Source organism: Bradysia coprophila (genome assembly GCF_014529535.1).
Source record: "Bradysia coprophila strain Holo2 chromosome X unlocalized genomic scaffold, BU_Bcop_v1 contig_20, whole genome shotgun sequence".
Taxonomy (NCBI): domain Eukaryota; kingdom Metazoa; phylum Arthropoda; class Insecta; order Diptera; family Sciaridae; genus Bradysia; species Bradysia coprophila.
The window spans coordinates 6,241,420-6,258,882 of NW_023503307.1; the positions used below are offsets into that span (position 1 = coordinate 6,241,420).

The 17,463-nt window shown below is 34.9% G+C and overlaps 2 protein-coding genes across 2 annotated transcripts; one reads left to right on the top strand and one right to left on the bottom strand.

Moving 5' to 3' along the window:
* Window positions 1–8,228: 8,228 nt before the first annotated feature.
* On the bottom strand, window positions 8,229–12,862 carry LOC119068674 (ferritin subunit). Its single transcript, XM_037172356.1, has 4 exons — window positions 12,365–12,862; window positions 9,221–9,495; window positions 9,011–9,145; window positions 8,229–8,937 (listed from the first exon to the last, which is right to left on the bottom strand). Exons 1-4 carry the CDS (start codon window positions 12,429–12,431, stop codon window positions 8,788–8,790), a joined length of 627 nt encoding a protein of 208 aa, XP_037028251.1. The 5' UTR covers window positions 12,432–12,862; the 3' UTR covers window positions 8,229–8,787.
* A 1,089-nt stretch (window positions 12,863–13,951) lies between these two features.
* LOC119068673 (ferritin heavy chain) lies at window positions 13,952–16,917 on the top strand. The gene is made up of 4 exons (XM_037172355.1): window positions 13,952–14,245; window positions 14,423–14,547; window positions 15,882–16,291; window positions 16,481–16,917. The coding sequence occupies exons 2-4, from the start codon at window positions 14,442–14,444 to the stop codon at window positions 16,646–16,648; spliced, it is 684 nt and encodes a 227-aa protein (XP_037028250.1). The 5' UTR covers window positions 13,952–14,245; window positions 14,423–14,441; the 3' UTR covers window positions 16,649–16,917.
* The last annotated feature ends 546 nt before the right edge of the window (window positions 16,918–17,463 follow it).

Consider the following 17,463-nt stretch of genomic DNA (forward strand, 5'->3'; position numbering starts at 1 on the left):
GTCGATTTTCATTCTTAAGTGATGAATGACTTGTATCTCTCGGTTATAGATACATTTGTTGAAGACTATTTGAAATAAGGCACAAAGATTTTGGAATGTTGGCAACAAGGCTGCTTAAGCTACTGTAACTTGTTCTTCTATAAAAGCGTACAAAACGCCAATGTGTTGAAATAAGTATAATACAACCTTGGCCGAATACGTGAGTCGTACTACATTTCCTACGCAAAGACCAGGACTGGTCAATATCACAAAGAAACCAGATTTTCATCCAAAGCAAATTACATCCGTTTCTATAACAAAGGAAAAAAAACCTTTCTACCTCGTCGACTTAATCATTTACCGTCCATGACGCCTTACTTTGCAGCACATTTATTCAATTTAATCTCAATTTTCATTCCCTTTGACACACTAACCCTCCAACACTAATCATCATGAAAACTTAAAAATTCTTTTGACCGGAAATCAAATATAACACCAGGTCCTCTTTGAAATCTCATAAATTGAATCTCCCCGGTCCTCTCGTCTCGGTGTTGTGTATAAATGCGAACGACGAACAAAAGAAACTTTAATTTTTCATTTGTTTAACACACAGAGACGCACATGTGTATATCAACACAGTTTTTCATCATGCGTGTTGCATTTCACACTCAAATGATCCCAAACTTATATCCGATAGAAAACCATGTCGGTCGGTATGTAATGCGTATATGTAGCTGTAGCGAAAATAGAAAACCAAATAACGTCGTGGCGTCGTCATCACCCTTCTTTTTGCTGCTCGTTTAAAGTATTTTCGAAAATAAATAACAAAAATGAACTGGTCGAAAACAACAGAAAACGAGATAATCATGGCACTACTTTAGTGAAGGATCGTGACGCAAGTCCATTCACACTGAAAAAATTAAATAAAAAAAAATCGCAGGACTAAGGAACATATATACACGAACTTATTGACACCCAAAGCATTTTATTCGCAATCTGGGCGTCCATATGAGTTCAACGTCACACGCCACATAAGGCTAAGATTTGGTCGAGATATTAAATTTCAAAACTTGGAAATTTGTATGAAGAAATGGATTTTCATACGTTTTGAAATTGATGAATTTTACCAACCTTTGAACCTTTGTTTTTGTTACAGTGAAACTTTTGTATTACATGGTGGATTCGGCTGAAATTTTCAGGGTATGTCAAGGACGTAATTCTAATAAGAGAAGGAATTTTCATAAAAGCTTATGATTTCGGAGCTATGAGCATTTAAAGCTATTGAGCTTTGGGACCTATAACTCGGAAAACAAGGCAGATATGAAGTTCGTTTAAAAGACCAAGTTATAGAGTTTCACATTCTAGTCGACACGTGTTTCATGGTTTTTTCCAAAAATCGCTTATTTAAGAGCTATGAGCATTTTAAGTGCGAGCTATGTCAGCCATAACTAGGAAAATATGGCAGACAGAAACTACTTTTGAAAGACAAAGTTACAGAGTTTTGGATTTTAGTCGACATGTGTTTCAGTGTTTTTCAAAAAAGTCTTACAAGTAAACTGATATCGCCCAAAACTACTTACAGTGAAGGTATGACGCACTTACTTGCTTTTCTTTTTGCGACTCGAAGCTGTAAGCGTCACCCCCACCGATATCAGTTCTTTTATAAGTGGATAAAAGGACTTGCGTCACACCTACACTGTAACTGGTTTTGGGCGATACAAAAAGTACCATGTGAGAAGATACCAGCAAGTATGGACTAAGGATTATTTAGACTATAAACAAGAGACCAACCAACAACATTAAAAACAATATACGATAAACGAATCTTCTCTGACTTGTTTGATCTTTTTTGTAACAAATTAGTTTGCGGTGAATTTTATAAGGGGTCAGTGAAAATTCCGGTTTTCCTTATATTTTACACACATCCCAGCTAAAAGTCCTTTGGGGTTTTTCGGAATATTACAATTACAATATTGTCTTGACATATTTAGTAGGGTTCATACCATAACATGGCATGAGGGAAGTAAATTATTTTTTTTTTGTTGTTGTCTTCCTCTTTTATTTTATTTCAATTCTTTGGATTTCAATCTAATGTCCAAGTGAAAAATGGTTCAGCTTGGTGTTCGGTGTGTTAAGGTTTAGGTTTAATGCCAAATTGCCTTACAATGAAAAGATCTACATGCAGTTAAGTGAAACGGTTTATGACTGCAAATTAATTACCGACAGAACATAAAATACAGACACCGCATCTGTACATGTATGACGTTATAGTTTATGTGTTCTAACATAACATACAAAGCTTAAAGTTTGTTAATGTTTAATTTCAATTTCCAGGACATATAATCCGGTTTTATGATGATATGAAAGCGAAACAATGCCTGAGACGGTGCTGCTGCTGCTGCTGCCACTGTTGTGTATGGTATGTATGTTCTTGTGTGGATATTAAGTACACACTTCTAGTTCACAAATAACATCGAATTAATTCCTTCTGATAGTTTGAATGTTACCATGTCTTAAAAGGGGATTAAACCTTAAACCAGTATGTTCTTTGCACAATTCTAATTTCACAGAAAATATGCAAGATCGGAAACATGTGTCGGTTATAGTTTCGTTGCTCATAAATCGATGTCAAACATTGTTTTGTGTACAACCGATTTCAGCCAAACGTGTGGGTGTAATTGCAAAATTGGTTTGTCCTTTTAACTTTTCCTTTCAAAATGGAAGCAACGACAGATAAAAACGTAAATTCTGAAATTATTCCACATGGCGAATCATACAATTGAAATTGACGAATCTCTAAAAATTGTCCCAATTACTTTCAAAATAAAATTTACCGGACAACCTGTTTCGATGCCTTTAACAGAACATTTAAGAATACTTTAATGTCGTTATCAAAATCTCACATCATTTGTCTTGTCGAATTAATGGAACCATATCACCATGTCCGCGTCCGGGATGGCCATACTAGCAAAACATGTTTCACTTTTTCGCGACTTTCATTTTTTTTTTGCATAAATTGCCCTTGATTCTGAATAGGTCAGGGTGAGTTACTTTTCGGATCTAAATTAAATGTAATTTTGGTACCTGATCATCAGGTCCTTATGTCATTTTCGGAATAGTACTTACAACTTAATAGCACTAGTGACTAGTGAATTCAATCTATTAGTATCTCAAAGATTTCAGTAACTACGACACAATTGTAATAACGGACCACTTCCATCCAACTTACACATAGTGTTCCACACAGAAATATATTGGGATGATAATAAACGGATTATTAAAAAAAAAAGTTAGACGTCTTAACTGTCATGAAAACATTGTTTTTCAATTTTTGACTAACAGGGAAAGACCACAAGCTTACCACCAGCTACCGTCCTATTAGCCTTTTGAGCTGTTTGGGAAAAGTTTTTGAGAAAGTTGTATATACGCGCCTCAACGCGTTTTTGACCAGTACCAATGTTATTACAAAAGAACAGTTTGGTTTTCGACCACGACATTCGACGGTACATCAAGTTAAATGGGTGGTTAGCATGGTTAAGACGAATAAGAGATAAAGAAGGTCAACCGGTCTAATACTACTTGATATCGAAAAAAGCTTTCGATTCGGTGTGGCACAACGGACTGATCTATAAACTCAATGCGGCACTAGAAAAATTCCAGCTGGTGTTCCGCAAGGGAGTGTGCTTTCACCACTTTTATACTCACTGTACACATCTCTGACTTCAAAGCACCCAGGAATTGCAACCTTTCGTTATATGCCGACGACACTGCTCTTATGGCTGTAGCCAAAAGCACCAATGCAATAATCAAAAAGCTGCAATTTGGTCTGAAATCCTGTGACAGATACTTCAAGAAATGGAAGATCCAAATCAACACTGCGAAAACTCAGGCTATGCTCTTCCTGTTCAACAGGTCAATTAAACGCAAGTCATCCAGGACAATAGAATTTAATGGAACAGAGATTCTCGAAAACTACAACGTATCTTGGAGTGGACTTTTGGATGAAAAACTTACGTACAAGCCACAAATTGAAAAGGCCGCTAACAAAACCACCAAAGCCTTTAAATCATTGTACCCACTGCTAGCAAGAAGATCGAAACTGTCGTACCGAAACAAAAACATTCTGCTTAAATCTATGATTCGACCAATTATGATGTACGGATGCCCACGTCCAGTATGGCATGCACCAGCCGCAACTCACGTCAAAAAGTTGCAAGTAGTACAAAATAAGTCAAAATAAATAAGTTGATCAACAAACTTCCATGGAGGTACCCGACCCGGCAACTTCATCACGATACCCGCTACGACACTATTCACGAATACATAATGAAAACAAACAATGGCTCGTGTGCGAGGTCTGACTTCGAACTCATCAGAGCCATAACTACCATGATGAGCCATCTCGACGGATCGACAAATGGACTTCTCCAGCTCCGTGGAGTTGGTGAGAGTCTTACCGTTAAACCTCATTGGTCAAGGTCTAAAGTTATAAACATTTATACGTTCTTCAAACGTGTAAATGTTTATGTGTTCAGCCGCTTCGAGATTTAGTCTCAGTTTTGTTGTGTTTTTTTTCGATATAAAGGTCATGTGAAGGTTTTCTTAGCCTTTTCCCTTCAAGAAGAGTCGTGCTTCCTTCTGAAGTTCTGAAGTTTTCTTTTGTGCGTAACGTTATCACTCGCTGAAAAGTTTCCGTAAGGGGGAGACTAAATTTCGGAAGGCTTATTGTTTGTAAATGATTACGGCTTATGTATCTGGGCAAATAAAGTGAATTGAATTGAATTGAAATTGAATCTTAATTTCCAAGAAAATGTATCTTTAGGCATACATACATCATTGTACAAATGAGTGGGTCGATATCTTCTAGCTACGGCACTGAGTTAACATTAACCTTTATGTCGAGGTTGTTTTTCCAGCTGGTCTAATCATATAGTAACTGCTTATTCATCTTTATATGGGTTCCACATTCAGAGAGTCATTCGTATTACATATGATCAGTGTGATTGATGAGTGGACCAGCTGGTAAAACAACTGAAGCAAACTAAGTTTAATTGACATTAACTGTATGAGCTATTCATTATACATGCGATATCCACAATGTTATACGTAAAAATACCACGTGTGTTGCGTGAATAATACCATGGACATCACATATGGAAGCAAGTTGGTCGAATAATGTTGAAAATGTTACTTCTTCATTTTTTCACACTGTAAAAATATTGAGCGTCAGAAAGTCAATTTAAACTTTGTCATCGTTATCTGTATGGATATCCGGAAGCAACTCATTAGGCTAATGACTCATATTACATCTCATTGACAAAGTTTAGTTTCCAAAAACCGCACTAAATTAAACTTCGTATTTCCTAATGTTCAATCAATTGAGTCTCTCTGTTATATGGTTCTATTACAATATTACGTATGGAGTGCACGTTATTAATGTTGAACAAGAAATTAAATTTTAGTGCGATTTTAATTAGTTTCCTCTCTAATTCTATTGTACACCGGATCAGCATTATTGTGACAGTTACCAACCCTGAAGGCTAACCAGCTAAGACACGATATTCCCCTGAAAATCTTGTTATATTAATTTTCGTAAAATATTATGCGGCAGTTAAAATGGATAACTATATTTCTGATATCCTTTAAAGGAACACAAAGGACTTGAGACTACAACTTATATTTTATAAGTCTACATAAACGAAGATTGCTAAATAACGTAACGTATGTGTGTGCTATATGGTTCGTACATCACAGTCATATCCTAACTCTATATTATAATGTAAAACGTAAGTTACATTGTCGAAATGGTTGAGAAAATTCTCTTTGATATATTTCTTGTCGTTTGGTGGAATGAGCTCCATAAAGTAATAATATTTTGCATTTTAATCCATTATGTTTATAGAAATTGCTTATTACTATGAGAATATGATATTTGGTTACCATAATGTGTATTTTAGATTTATAACTTTGCGTGTATGGATGTATATATGAACGTACAAATATATATTATATGTAGAAGACATAAGGTGAATTGGAAATTCTCGTTGAAGAAAGACCCAAGTTTAGATTAGTTTTTGGGTTTGGTAAAAGGAACGGCAATATTATGCTTGCTGTATAGTGGAGAGATGAAAGGGGATGTTAGTTATTACAAAATTATTATAATGTTATTGGAACTGTTCGGATCAGTGCAAATATATGTACCGCTCTTTATCGGTGGTTTTGACTTAAATTATAATTTACAGTTCATATTCGTCAGAGTGTACGATATTTCAATGGAAACGTTGCACTCTAAACAAAACTATTTTATATGTTTGCGAGCGCGATAAATATTATTTTAAAAAAGTTGGATTTCAAAAAGCTGTTTCTGCCGAAAACCTTGGAGGAAAATCAAATATCGCCATAAGTACTGTCTTCGTTCTATTCGTTCCACATGTATCTCATCAAATAAGAATGAAAACTATTTTACGTTTCGTCCATCCCACACTTGTACGTGTGAGTTAAATACCACCTATTTTTGGAATAAAAGTTTTATAAAATTCTTTAAAAAAAAATTGAAAACTTTATTTCAGGAATTTCAGGAAAAATAGAAAATGGAGTGAAACGACTCTTTACTTTGCTTTTGTTGACAACGTGTGGAATGTGGAAAGATGCGTAACAATAGCTGTAAATTAGGAAACCACCTCAAATTACACCGATTCCTATTGAAAACGAATTTCGGATTTGCAATGATTTACTATTATTCATTAGTGAAGTCGGTACACCCTCGTTTTTATCTTCTTCAATATTTTTTCTTTATTTTCCACACATAACACGCTAATGATTCACGAGTAAATAAGTCGATTTTAAAGTGTATTTAAATTCTTGGCAACCTATCCAGGAAAGAAAAATTTTTGAAAATCGTCTGAGTGCGACATGGCATTTGGTCGAAAATTGAGGCAAAATTAATTAATTGAGCAAATCGAATATTTGAAATACAGTTTTTAACATTCAAAAGTATCGACATTTTATACATTTCTTATTTTGCTTACTTCTCTCATTTCTCCATATATATATATACTCGTTATGGAGAAATGAGAGAAGCTGGAGAAATACCCAAAAACATTTTTTTTGCTCAAAAAATTAAATCTTGCAATACCGATCGACAAAAAAAAGTTTATGAAAATTGGATTACCGGATCGTGAGTTAGCGCCCTTGATGTGAACCAGGTATAGGGCGTGAAGCAGTTTTTGCTTGTAGGTCGGCCAAATTTGACCGGATGTCGACTGTTTTTGCTTTATTATATTAGTATTGACCGTACCAATCAGGAAAAGAAAAGTTTATGAAATTCAGCTCACCGGAGCATGAGCTAGGTCCCTTGGATTGAGCTCATATCCGGCTACTCGGCCGTACAGTGAACGTGATGAATTTCATGATTTTTTTTTTTGTTTGAATGGTATTGACAAATGCAAAGCATTACTACTTTTTCCAGTTTACTAACAAAATGGCTGCCGACGGCCATATTGAATTTTATTAAAATCGATATAAATCGGTAAAAATGAAGTGAAATTCATCCGTTTTCGCCAGTTTTTCGCCTTAGACTATGGCCGCTACTCGGCCCTAAGTGTTTTTTGCACATAAATCGAGTAAATTGTTAATTTATTTGAGAGGTACTTCGTACGGGCTTTCGTAATTGCGCAATTTTAAAAATGAACACTTTCAGTAAATTTGACCATACCCAACTTGACTAACATTTTGGTAACAGACGCATTAGAGGGTTGTAGACGTATTAGGGTTCCGGGCGTATTACGGCTACGGGCGTATTATGGTTACGAACGAAATAGGATTACGGGTCGTACGGGGCTAAGTCGCAGCAAACGCTCCGACTGTTCTGATGCCTTGTTTTAAAATAAAATTGGTAAATTTTTCAGTTACTTTAATAATGGAAACGTGGCTTTTGAATCATTCACAGTCATAGTGTAAATAGAAAAATTTGTTATTGATAATCAAGTCTCTTACTTGCCAGCCCGAGAGATGTACATTTGTCTATGTGTTAATCACAATTATTGTCATCAACCCAAGGACAAAGTGATTGGATCTAGCTGAATGAGATTGTTTTCCCGATACATTGTCAAGGTGGCGAAACATATTGATGCAAAGGATGTCTAGGCGAGTGTCTAGGATAATTTTTACAAAGGAACTAGCAGTCTGCTGTTACTAAGCCAACCAATGATAAATTTGAGGCTGGACCATTTCAAATCAAACGCAACAAGTTTATTTAACCAATTTTTATTTTATTTCAATGTAAATAGTTAAAAGAATCAACACACAATTTTGTTTGTTTTTTGTTCACTATTAATTTTTAGAGACAATCTAGTATCTCGGCTCTCATTCAATTAAAAAATAATCAAAATTTGTTCTGAAAAAGTGTAAATCTATTTTGTTTTTGTTTAAACAATCACAGTCATCCACTACCCGATCTTTCTACTTTATTATTATTTCATTTAAAACAACTCGCCCAATTATTTCGCATTCAATTTTTAAACGATGCATCACACCGAAATTAATTGCGAAATATTTGGAGCGGTTGCAGTTGATTCTTAGAATGTAAAAAAAACGAAAATTATTACAAAATTTAACGAAAAAAAAAATCTCTGTAAAATTAGACTGACTATCAGAAATGATGCGCAGCAAATTAATAGTTTTATTGATATATATATAAATGGCTCTGTACGATTATTATTTTTTGTTCAAATTTTTATGCCAAAGAAAAAATCATTTATTTTGTTCGAAAAAGAAAAAAACAAAAAAGTACACGAACTACAAACGTCCTTAATGCAGTTGTTTGTCGAACAAAAATTCTCCAAGTTGTCCGTTCGTGTTCGATTTCATCATCTTCTTCAAAGTGGAAATCTTTCCGGCCAAATCGCGTTGACCTCGATATTGCTCTTCCAAGAATTCGCCAGTGAGATAATCAACCAACTGCACATTTCATGCAAAAAGAATATTTTAGTCATACACTGCACACACCAATGCAAATATTCATTCGTCTTACATGATAGTCGTTGTTCTTGTCATCGTCTTCACATTTCTGAATCACTTGCTTGATGCTCTTTGTTACGGCAGCTTCGGTTTTGAGTGCATCTTCTAGAGCATCGAGACCTTGTTTCCAGGATGTTGTTTCCGGTGCCTGAGTTTTTTTTAGATATTTCATTAGGCACATTCTCACCGCGATCAGCGCTGTAATTTCAAAACTACTACTTACGTTCACTTTGATCAAGTCTCCAACCGACGACAATTGAGTTCTCATGAGCAAATATTCAATCAACTTAGTAGCATGTTCACGTTCTTCGCTAGCAGATTTGAAGAAAAAGTCGGCGAATCCGGGACGATTGACAGTGTCCTGAGCGAAATAGGCTCCCATGGCTAAGTACTTGATCGAAGCATTGATCTCAGCCTGGATTTGTCGACGCATTTCGCCGATACAGCCCCCGGTCATGTCCAACCATTCGGTTGGCACGTATGCCGTGCTAACGTCACCTAAGATTTAACAATAAATTGGAATTTTAAGTTTTTGCATTGATTGCAGTATGATGAACGAGATGATAAGTGCAATTGGTGACTGAAAGGACAATCGTCATTTCGAAGACGAATAAACGACGAGCAAATGTAACAAATGAATCGTTGAATGACGGATCGAGAGGCAGATGAACATAGCATATACTGTTGTACTCAAAATCCTTTGCAAAAATCCTCAAATTAATTTAAAATCCCCAAAAAAATCCTTTCAATTTTAAGAAAATCTTTTGAGGATCTTCTATCCTCTTGCACTCAAAATACACGATTATCTGCTGCTCGGACGAACTATTTTTGTTATTTGAACATTCGTGTTTCCGCTATTTGTTGGCGAGAACAAGAGGAAACGGATCGACTTCGAAAACTCATGAACGCCAATAACGAAAGACATTGCCTGTGTCTCATCAGAAATATTGAAATTTTCAACAAAAGTATCACAGAGAGAAGTAGCGGAAACAATTAAATAATAATTATGCCAGTATTGGAGGCTCAATTCAAGGCTATCCTTACTCTTAACAAACAGAATACGAAATCGATAACAGATTTGCTAATCTGTTACTGAAACATGACACATTCATTTCCACTAAACCCTGTGAACCCTAGTCTACCCGGGTTTTTCCCAGAATAAATGAGAGTAAATAAAGGAAATGAAGTGGCAGATTGTTGACCGTTTCGTAAAATGATTCCCCCGAATTTATTCCTGTTGTTATAACTCTGCTGAAAACCATAACAGCAACAAAACTCGATGCTTGTTGCCACGTACGATTTTGATTGTATTATTATTAGAAAATAGATCAACAATATGTCAATTGAACGAAACGAAAATTTTATCTTTTATTGACCAACTAATAGGAGCAGACGGTGATAATATTAATAATTTTTTTTTGTACCCAAATCAGTGCTTACACCAAGTACACCCATTATTCTATATAGTCATTTCCATTGTTTGATTCAACTGAACACACAAAAAAATGTTTAATTTACACAATTCAGATGAAGCATCAGCTAACGTTCATTGAAATAACATACTCGTGTCGGAGTACACATTATGATAAGAGGCTTCGGACATTATCTATCTATATCACCAGGGTGAATATATGCTAATGGTTCTTTGTATTGTCTGAAATGACTAGTCACTTTTGTTATCGAGAACAATGACAGAATAAACGATTGGTTCTGGGCTCACTTATTGTAGCAAAATGAATGCTTAAAACAAATGAAATAAAAGATTTTGTATCGAAACTTTAAACAAAATGAATTTCCAGATTATATGTGACGAAACGGTTACCGTTTTGTGAAGATTGACAAGAAATATTTTATTTACACAAGTCATCCCATCAATAAAAATGCACATTTGGGGCAATAGGAATTTTTGGAATATTTAAAATTTCTTTTCAATTTTTCCTGTATGCAGCTAGCAATATTACCCTAGTGCGGTTACCATAAACAAACATTCAATGAATGCGCGTCAATAAAATGAAATTGCATATGGTGGACACAAAGGGACTGCACTAATAAGACACTTAGTTGCCAATGCAATTTTGCAGTAGCAAAAGGTACACCTTAATCAATGTGAATATGTGTTGTCCTTTCCACTTAGTACACAATAACGTTCTGTTTTCCATTTTTGAAAATCTATATTTCCTAGGATTAACTGGACTAATCAAGTTGTTGTTATGACAACCGTGCCTCCACCTTAACAACAGTTTTGGCTTTCTGGTTCGACAAATTATAATTATCTAAAACTCAATGTAATATCTAACTCGAAGTACTAGATTTGGGCGAATGTGGTGTGTCATGTCAAGTTACAGACATTTGTAAGAGGAACTTCTCAATTAATCAGAAACTTTTTATGTTGTCCGATGTGTCACTTAAGGCAAAATGTAAAGTTCCAAACTTGCTAAATAAGTTTTAATGCTTATGTCATTGAAGTCATGACTCATTTTCCGGTGGTGATGTGAGTAAAATACCACGCTCCTGTAGCAAGAAAAAAACGTATCAGCCTAGCAAGAACGTATAATCTACTACTAAATAGGAAAAATGTTTCTGACGTACTTGGTTAGATGCATTATCACCAGTTAAAAATTACAGAAAATTCGAGTCGCCAGTGTCTGTTTCAGTAACTGTTTACCAATTAATTTTGCACTACAAATCATGTAAATACCCCAAAATAACAAGGGCATGATGCCAAAATTCTGTTTTCGTTTTCTGATGTTACATTTTTGTTGGAATCGATTTTTTTCCTTACGAAATGTATCGATACCTACACGTGGCGGTATGACCAGATTTGACCACATTCAAAAAAAAAGTGAAGGAAATTCTTCGAGCGTGTGCTCTTGAAACTGCAACATTACCAATCGATCGGCAAAATAAACAACATTCCTCAACTGAGAAAGGAATCAACATCGAACTAGAATCCGGCTACCACATACAACGCAGTTACATTTTGTGTATGTGTGTGAGTCACATTTTGTTTGTGTAAAATTCCACAAAGGAAAATGACAATTTTAAAGACCTTTGTAACAAACAATGTCACACTTTGTGGGAATTAATTTGAATAACAAAAAATGATTAATGCGACCATAGTCAATCACTCAATTATCACCTTGCAAAATTACTGCCTCTCAACGAGACACAAAAAAACTCTCGAAAAACATGAGCTACATGCTAAGGCTAACCATACAAAATCAAAACATGCCTTGAAGGACATCAGTTTACTTCACTGAAATTGTACAGAAATGAACGGTATCGTTACGCGACACATTTTAATGATTTCTTGCAAAAATTGATGAGAATTTGTATTCTTAAACAATTTATCAATTATTGTACTTACATTGAAGTTTAGCATTGCTGCTGGTCACGGCAACGATAACCAAAACGGCGATTAAAATGGACTTCATTGTCACTGATGTATTTTCTTTTTTAATAATTATTTATTTGAAACGAAGGTGTTACTAACTTCACAATCGATCGAATCACACTAAGTCAATTCGTTGGGACTTTTGAATATGAATAAGCTTTCAATTTGTTATAATAATGTCAAAACGAAATAAATCAACAACAGTCTTTTGCCTTTATGAAAATTGATTTGAACAAAAACCTTTATACGCACTGGTATAGAAGGAACGAAACTCACTAATAATGTAAACCTTTTTCACTTTTATCGAGTGGTAATATATGTATGTCTCTTATCTGTCGCTTTCGTATATTGAATAAACAGCACAATTGCGATTTTATTTAGAAATATTAATCAGATAACTTTTCACACGATACTATGTATTCTAGAAGCAAATCAGCCATTTGTATTTTTTCAAACTGAACTTCATTCGATTGTGTGCAACGTGTGTAAGTATAGCGGCCGACGAACTAGCCATGTCATGATTATTGTGACGTTGTAACTTTGAGTGACCATTTGTTTCTCACTGTTGAATATACGCCATATTAGTCAATCATTGAAAGGTGAGTTTGTTTATATGAGATCGCTATTTCCTTCGCTCCATACATATTTTGACATTAGACCATACTTTCATTGCTATTAGTATACTAAACTAGTGACAGACATCGCGAGTAGATATTTCGCTTAGAGGTATAGGTTTGCTCCAAGTAATCATATAATATTGATAAGGTTGTCTCTATGGATGAAATTTGACAATTCGTATAGCCTTTTAACAAACCTGCTTCAGTCTAAGCTTATTTTACTGTAGTATTGACTAATGCGTGAATAAATCGCTTAATTTTCAATTGATCACTATCGAATTTGAATGTACAAACCAGATATGGTCTGTTCATACAAACCGGAGGGCATGGCGATTTCATATAAACAAACTCACCTCTCATTAGAGGTGAGTTTGTTTATATGAAATCGGTATGTCCTCCGCTCCTAACAAGGTTTGACATTCGACCATACCTTGTGTTGACGTTCATTGATTACCTTAACATTTCTCTTAATGAATTTTTCTAAGTACTTAGTTCTATGAAACGTCCTTCTTATTCGCGTCGTGCCAATGGTCATTTTTCACAAATGTGTGACCTGTTGGGAGGTTACCATCAGGCCCGGACTGGAAATATGGTGAATTATAGCGATTACCAAAGGGCCTTTTGGCTTTTTTTATTCAATTTTGAGTTTTTGGGCCTTGTACAAATGAGTTGCAAGTAACAACCCCAGATGGGACTTTTCGAGCCACCAATTGTTCCTTCATTTATAATTGTTTTATGAATGGAAGAACAGTATGTGTTTGACTACTAGCACCTGACTGGAAACTGATGCAAAAAGTAACTGAATTAATGGAAAAGACTCAGTGATCCTGATAATCTGTGCTGGTAATATAATCGGCCATGAAATTTCATTTCAAAAGGCAAAATGTGCGCACAATAATAAATGGAAAATGGATGAGAGTTCGTCACCATGCATTACCACTACAATCAAATCAGCTGGTTTTGCTGGCCGTGTGTTAGAAACAAATATTTTCCAACAAATTTCGTCAGATAACGACACGGTACTACTTTATGTGTCATACACACAAGTCAGCCATACTTCAGTTCAGTTGTTAATAACAAAGTCGCCATTACAGTTTCGCTAATCGAGAAAGTTGATAGATTGAACGTTTTAGATCACTCATCGAGTGCATTCAAGCCTTTACATATATATTTGTGTGCAAGCTAATTAATAGTTTAAATTGTCGTTTATAATCGTTCGAGTCGGACACTATAAAAGGTTAACTTAAAAATAATCAGACAAAAACACAAAAGTTTTTGACAAATCGAACACTAACGTTTTGGATTTGATTTTTCCATTCTTTTGAGAAATTACATTGTACTAACCAATCAGTTGCGATTTGATATCCGACCTTACTTTACAAAGTTTTTTTTTCTTTCCTCCTACTTTGAACAGATAAAAAATAAACTAAAAAATGAAGTGGTTATTGGTATTGTCAGCCGTCCTTGTAGCATTCACAAATGCACAAGATACTTGCTACTACGAATCCGTACAGGGTTGTAATTCACCAATAGCAAATGGTACGTAAATTAGTGAATAATAGTGAATGATGGTAAATACGTAAATTGGTAGTGAATGGAGTGCTTAACACACGATACTTCAATACGGTGTGAATAATGAAATAACAAAAAAAAATCCGTCGCTCCGCATTGATTCGATGACAATATGTACGACTTATATGTCATTGTCCACGCGAAATCCTTGAATTGAAAATTGACTCGGTGTACAATTGCGATCAATTGGAATTAATTTCTTTTGTGCGGGCTTTTGTGTACAATTTTTTTTTTGTTCCTTTCAACACATTCGCTAATGACAAAGAATTACTTCTCGGTGCAAATCTTAACATCCAAAGTTCATTAAAATGCGTAAATCCATTTAGCCATTATACATACAAACGTCAAAATTGTTTTTGTTTTGCTTCAAGTAGAGGAGCGGGATTCTAGTTTGACTCTCTCGTGTCGTCTGTGTTTCATATTTCGGATGTGAATTTCTCTTACGAACGGTAAACATGACGCGTTAGTAAATATTCCTACGAACGGTAAACAATGTCGCGATATGATTGTCAAATCACTTAAGTTTGCTTTAAGGATACGAAATCTTTTATTTCATTAGCGTTACTAAAATGTTTACGGAAACTCTAGACATTGGTTCTATATGATGCATTTGAGTGACATCAGTTGTTTCTCAGATTTTATTTCAATTTTTTGTAATTTTCAAGGATTTTTTTTTTTGAAAGAGGTTTTTGTTCCAACAGCCTTTGGCCTTTACTGTAATAAAACGTAAATTTCTTCTATGTACAACTTTCGCAAAAATTCATCGTTTATCATCCTTGAACATAAGTAATTCAAGTAAGGAAGTTCTGTTTCAGTAAAACATTTCTGCAGCAAACAAAGCCACTTCTTTAAAAAAAAAACAATTCATTTAATGGCCCCGCTGAAGCAAAATTTAAAACATTTCTAGCCGAAGCTTTACATTCAATTCAGTTATTGTTACCGCCCGCCTATCAACTTGTGTTGATACTGAAAATCAACGAGAATTTATCTCTGTGAGTCTATTTACAGACGCATGGTTTGAACGCTCCAATGATTTATCTCTCTTGTGAAAACAATTGAGAATTGATAAAAATCTGTTAGCGACAGTGACGAACAGAAATGAGTAATGAGCAATGAACTCTAGGTGGTGGTCTCTTACTGTGTAGACGAGATATATGCTACTAATAATGAAGTAATAGATTTTCTGTTAGACGAAAAGCAATTGTTTGAAACATGAGAATGATTGTCACAGTAAACGAAAATGTCCAATGACAAGATACCAATGTTCAACTCAATTTTTTTCTTTTCTTATCCTAAACCAGATGACCTCGTCAATTGTAATGCCGTCTTTTCCGGCTTTGCAAAGAACGTCGGCGTACTTCAACGATATGCCAACCATCAAATCGAAAAATCCTTTGAATATTTACTGCTCTCCGCTAATTTCGGAACCTTTGTCAAAAATCGTCCCGGCTTCGAAAAACAATTCCGCAGCCTGTCGGACAAGTCGTGGAGCAATGGCATTGAGCTGATTAAGCATATCACTAAACGAGGCGGTGCCCATGACTTCACAATCACGTCGAGCAACAAGACCGAAAAGAAGCAGATCTTGGATCTGAACGAACTCAATGCATTGGCATTGACATTGGATTACGAGAAAACGTTGGCTTTGGAAGCACATCACATTCACGAGAAATATTCGCATGCCAAACATCCAACTGAATATGATCCAGAGGTATGTAAATCATGTATGGTGTTGTGAGTTGAATTGCGACATTTTCCACGGTATTTTCCACCATTGATTGAAATTTGTATTCCCCTGAGTTTTGTGAAAGTCGTAAATTTTACGACGAAATAATCACGAAAGTGGGTCGGACGTTGTCATGATTTTGATTTTTTGTTTTCGTTTCTCTTATTTACACAGATCGCTCATTTCATCGAAGAAGAATTCATCGAGGACCAAGCCAGCACCATTCGCAAACTGTCTGGTTATACAAACGATTTGAAGAAATTGTTGAAGGAATACAAGGATACCAACGACGTTTCGTTGTCGTTGTACTTGTTTGACGAATATTTGGGCAAACAAGAATAAATATTCCGTTGATTTCGTTGATCGTTTTCGTCGTTAAACGTTTTCAGTGCAGAGGAGAAATATTTTTTAATTACAAAGAAGATGAAACATTAAGTGAAATTCAGATTCCTTTTTGAAATATAAAGCCACAAAATTCAATAAATTATTTTTTGATCAAAAAATGCGAACAAAAAATTCAGATTTTAACTTTTCTTATTATTAATTCATTGCCATCAGCGTCTAGAGTATCAAAGTCTATCAAGTTCAAAACGAACGGATTCTAACAATGTGTCGGAAATTCCTAGATTAAAATTATCTTTTGAAAATTATATAAAATTATGAAGCTCGGCCGTTCATTTCTTTTGTTTAATTTAAATACAAAATCGCTTTCGTTCATACATAGTGTTCCCCATTGTATAATATAATTGTTTATTCGACCGGGCGCGATAAGTACATACGTGCGATTCAAATTTATATATAAATGATAGACACACACTGAGAGAGAATAACGTGTCAAAGTTTTCGAGTGATTAAAGCACATTCGAAACGGGAAGGTTATTTCATTAACATTTTCGATTTTAAATGAAATTTAATTTATCGATCACTTTGATACGAACACAACAATAAAAATAATGTAATTTGTTTTGTGATAATAAGTTTTTTTTGGAATAAAGATTTTTATTAGAGAATATGTTTTTGGAGTTTGTTTGTCTTACATCAGCCACCTGAACCATCTTTGAGAAATTTTTTCCTAATTTTCTCAATTTTGGTAGCTTCTCCGCATTTTCCAAAGTTTTCTCGATTTTGGGATTTTTCTTGATTTTTTCGAGAACATC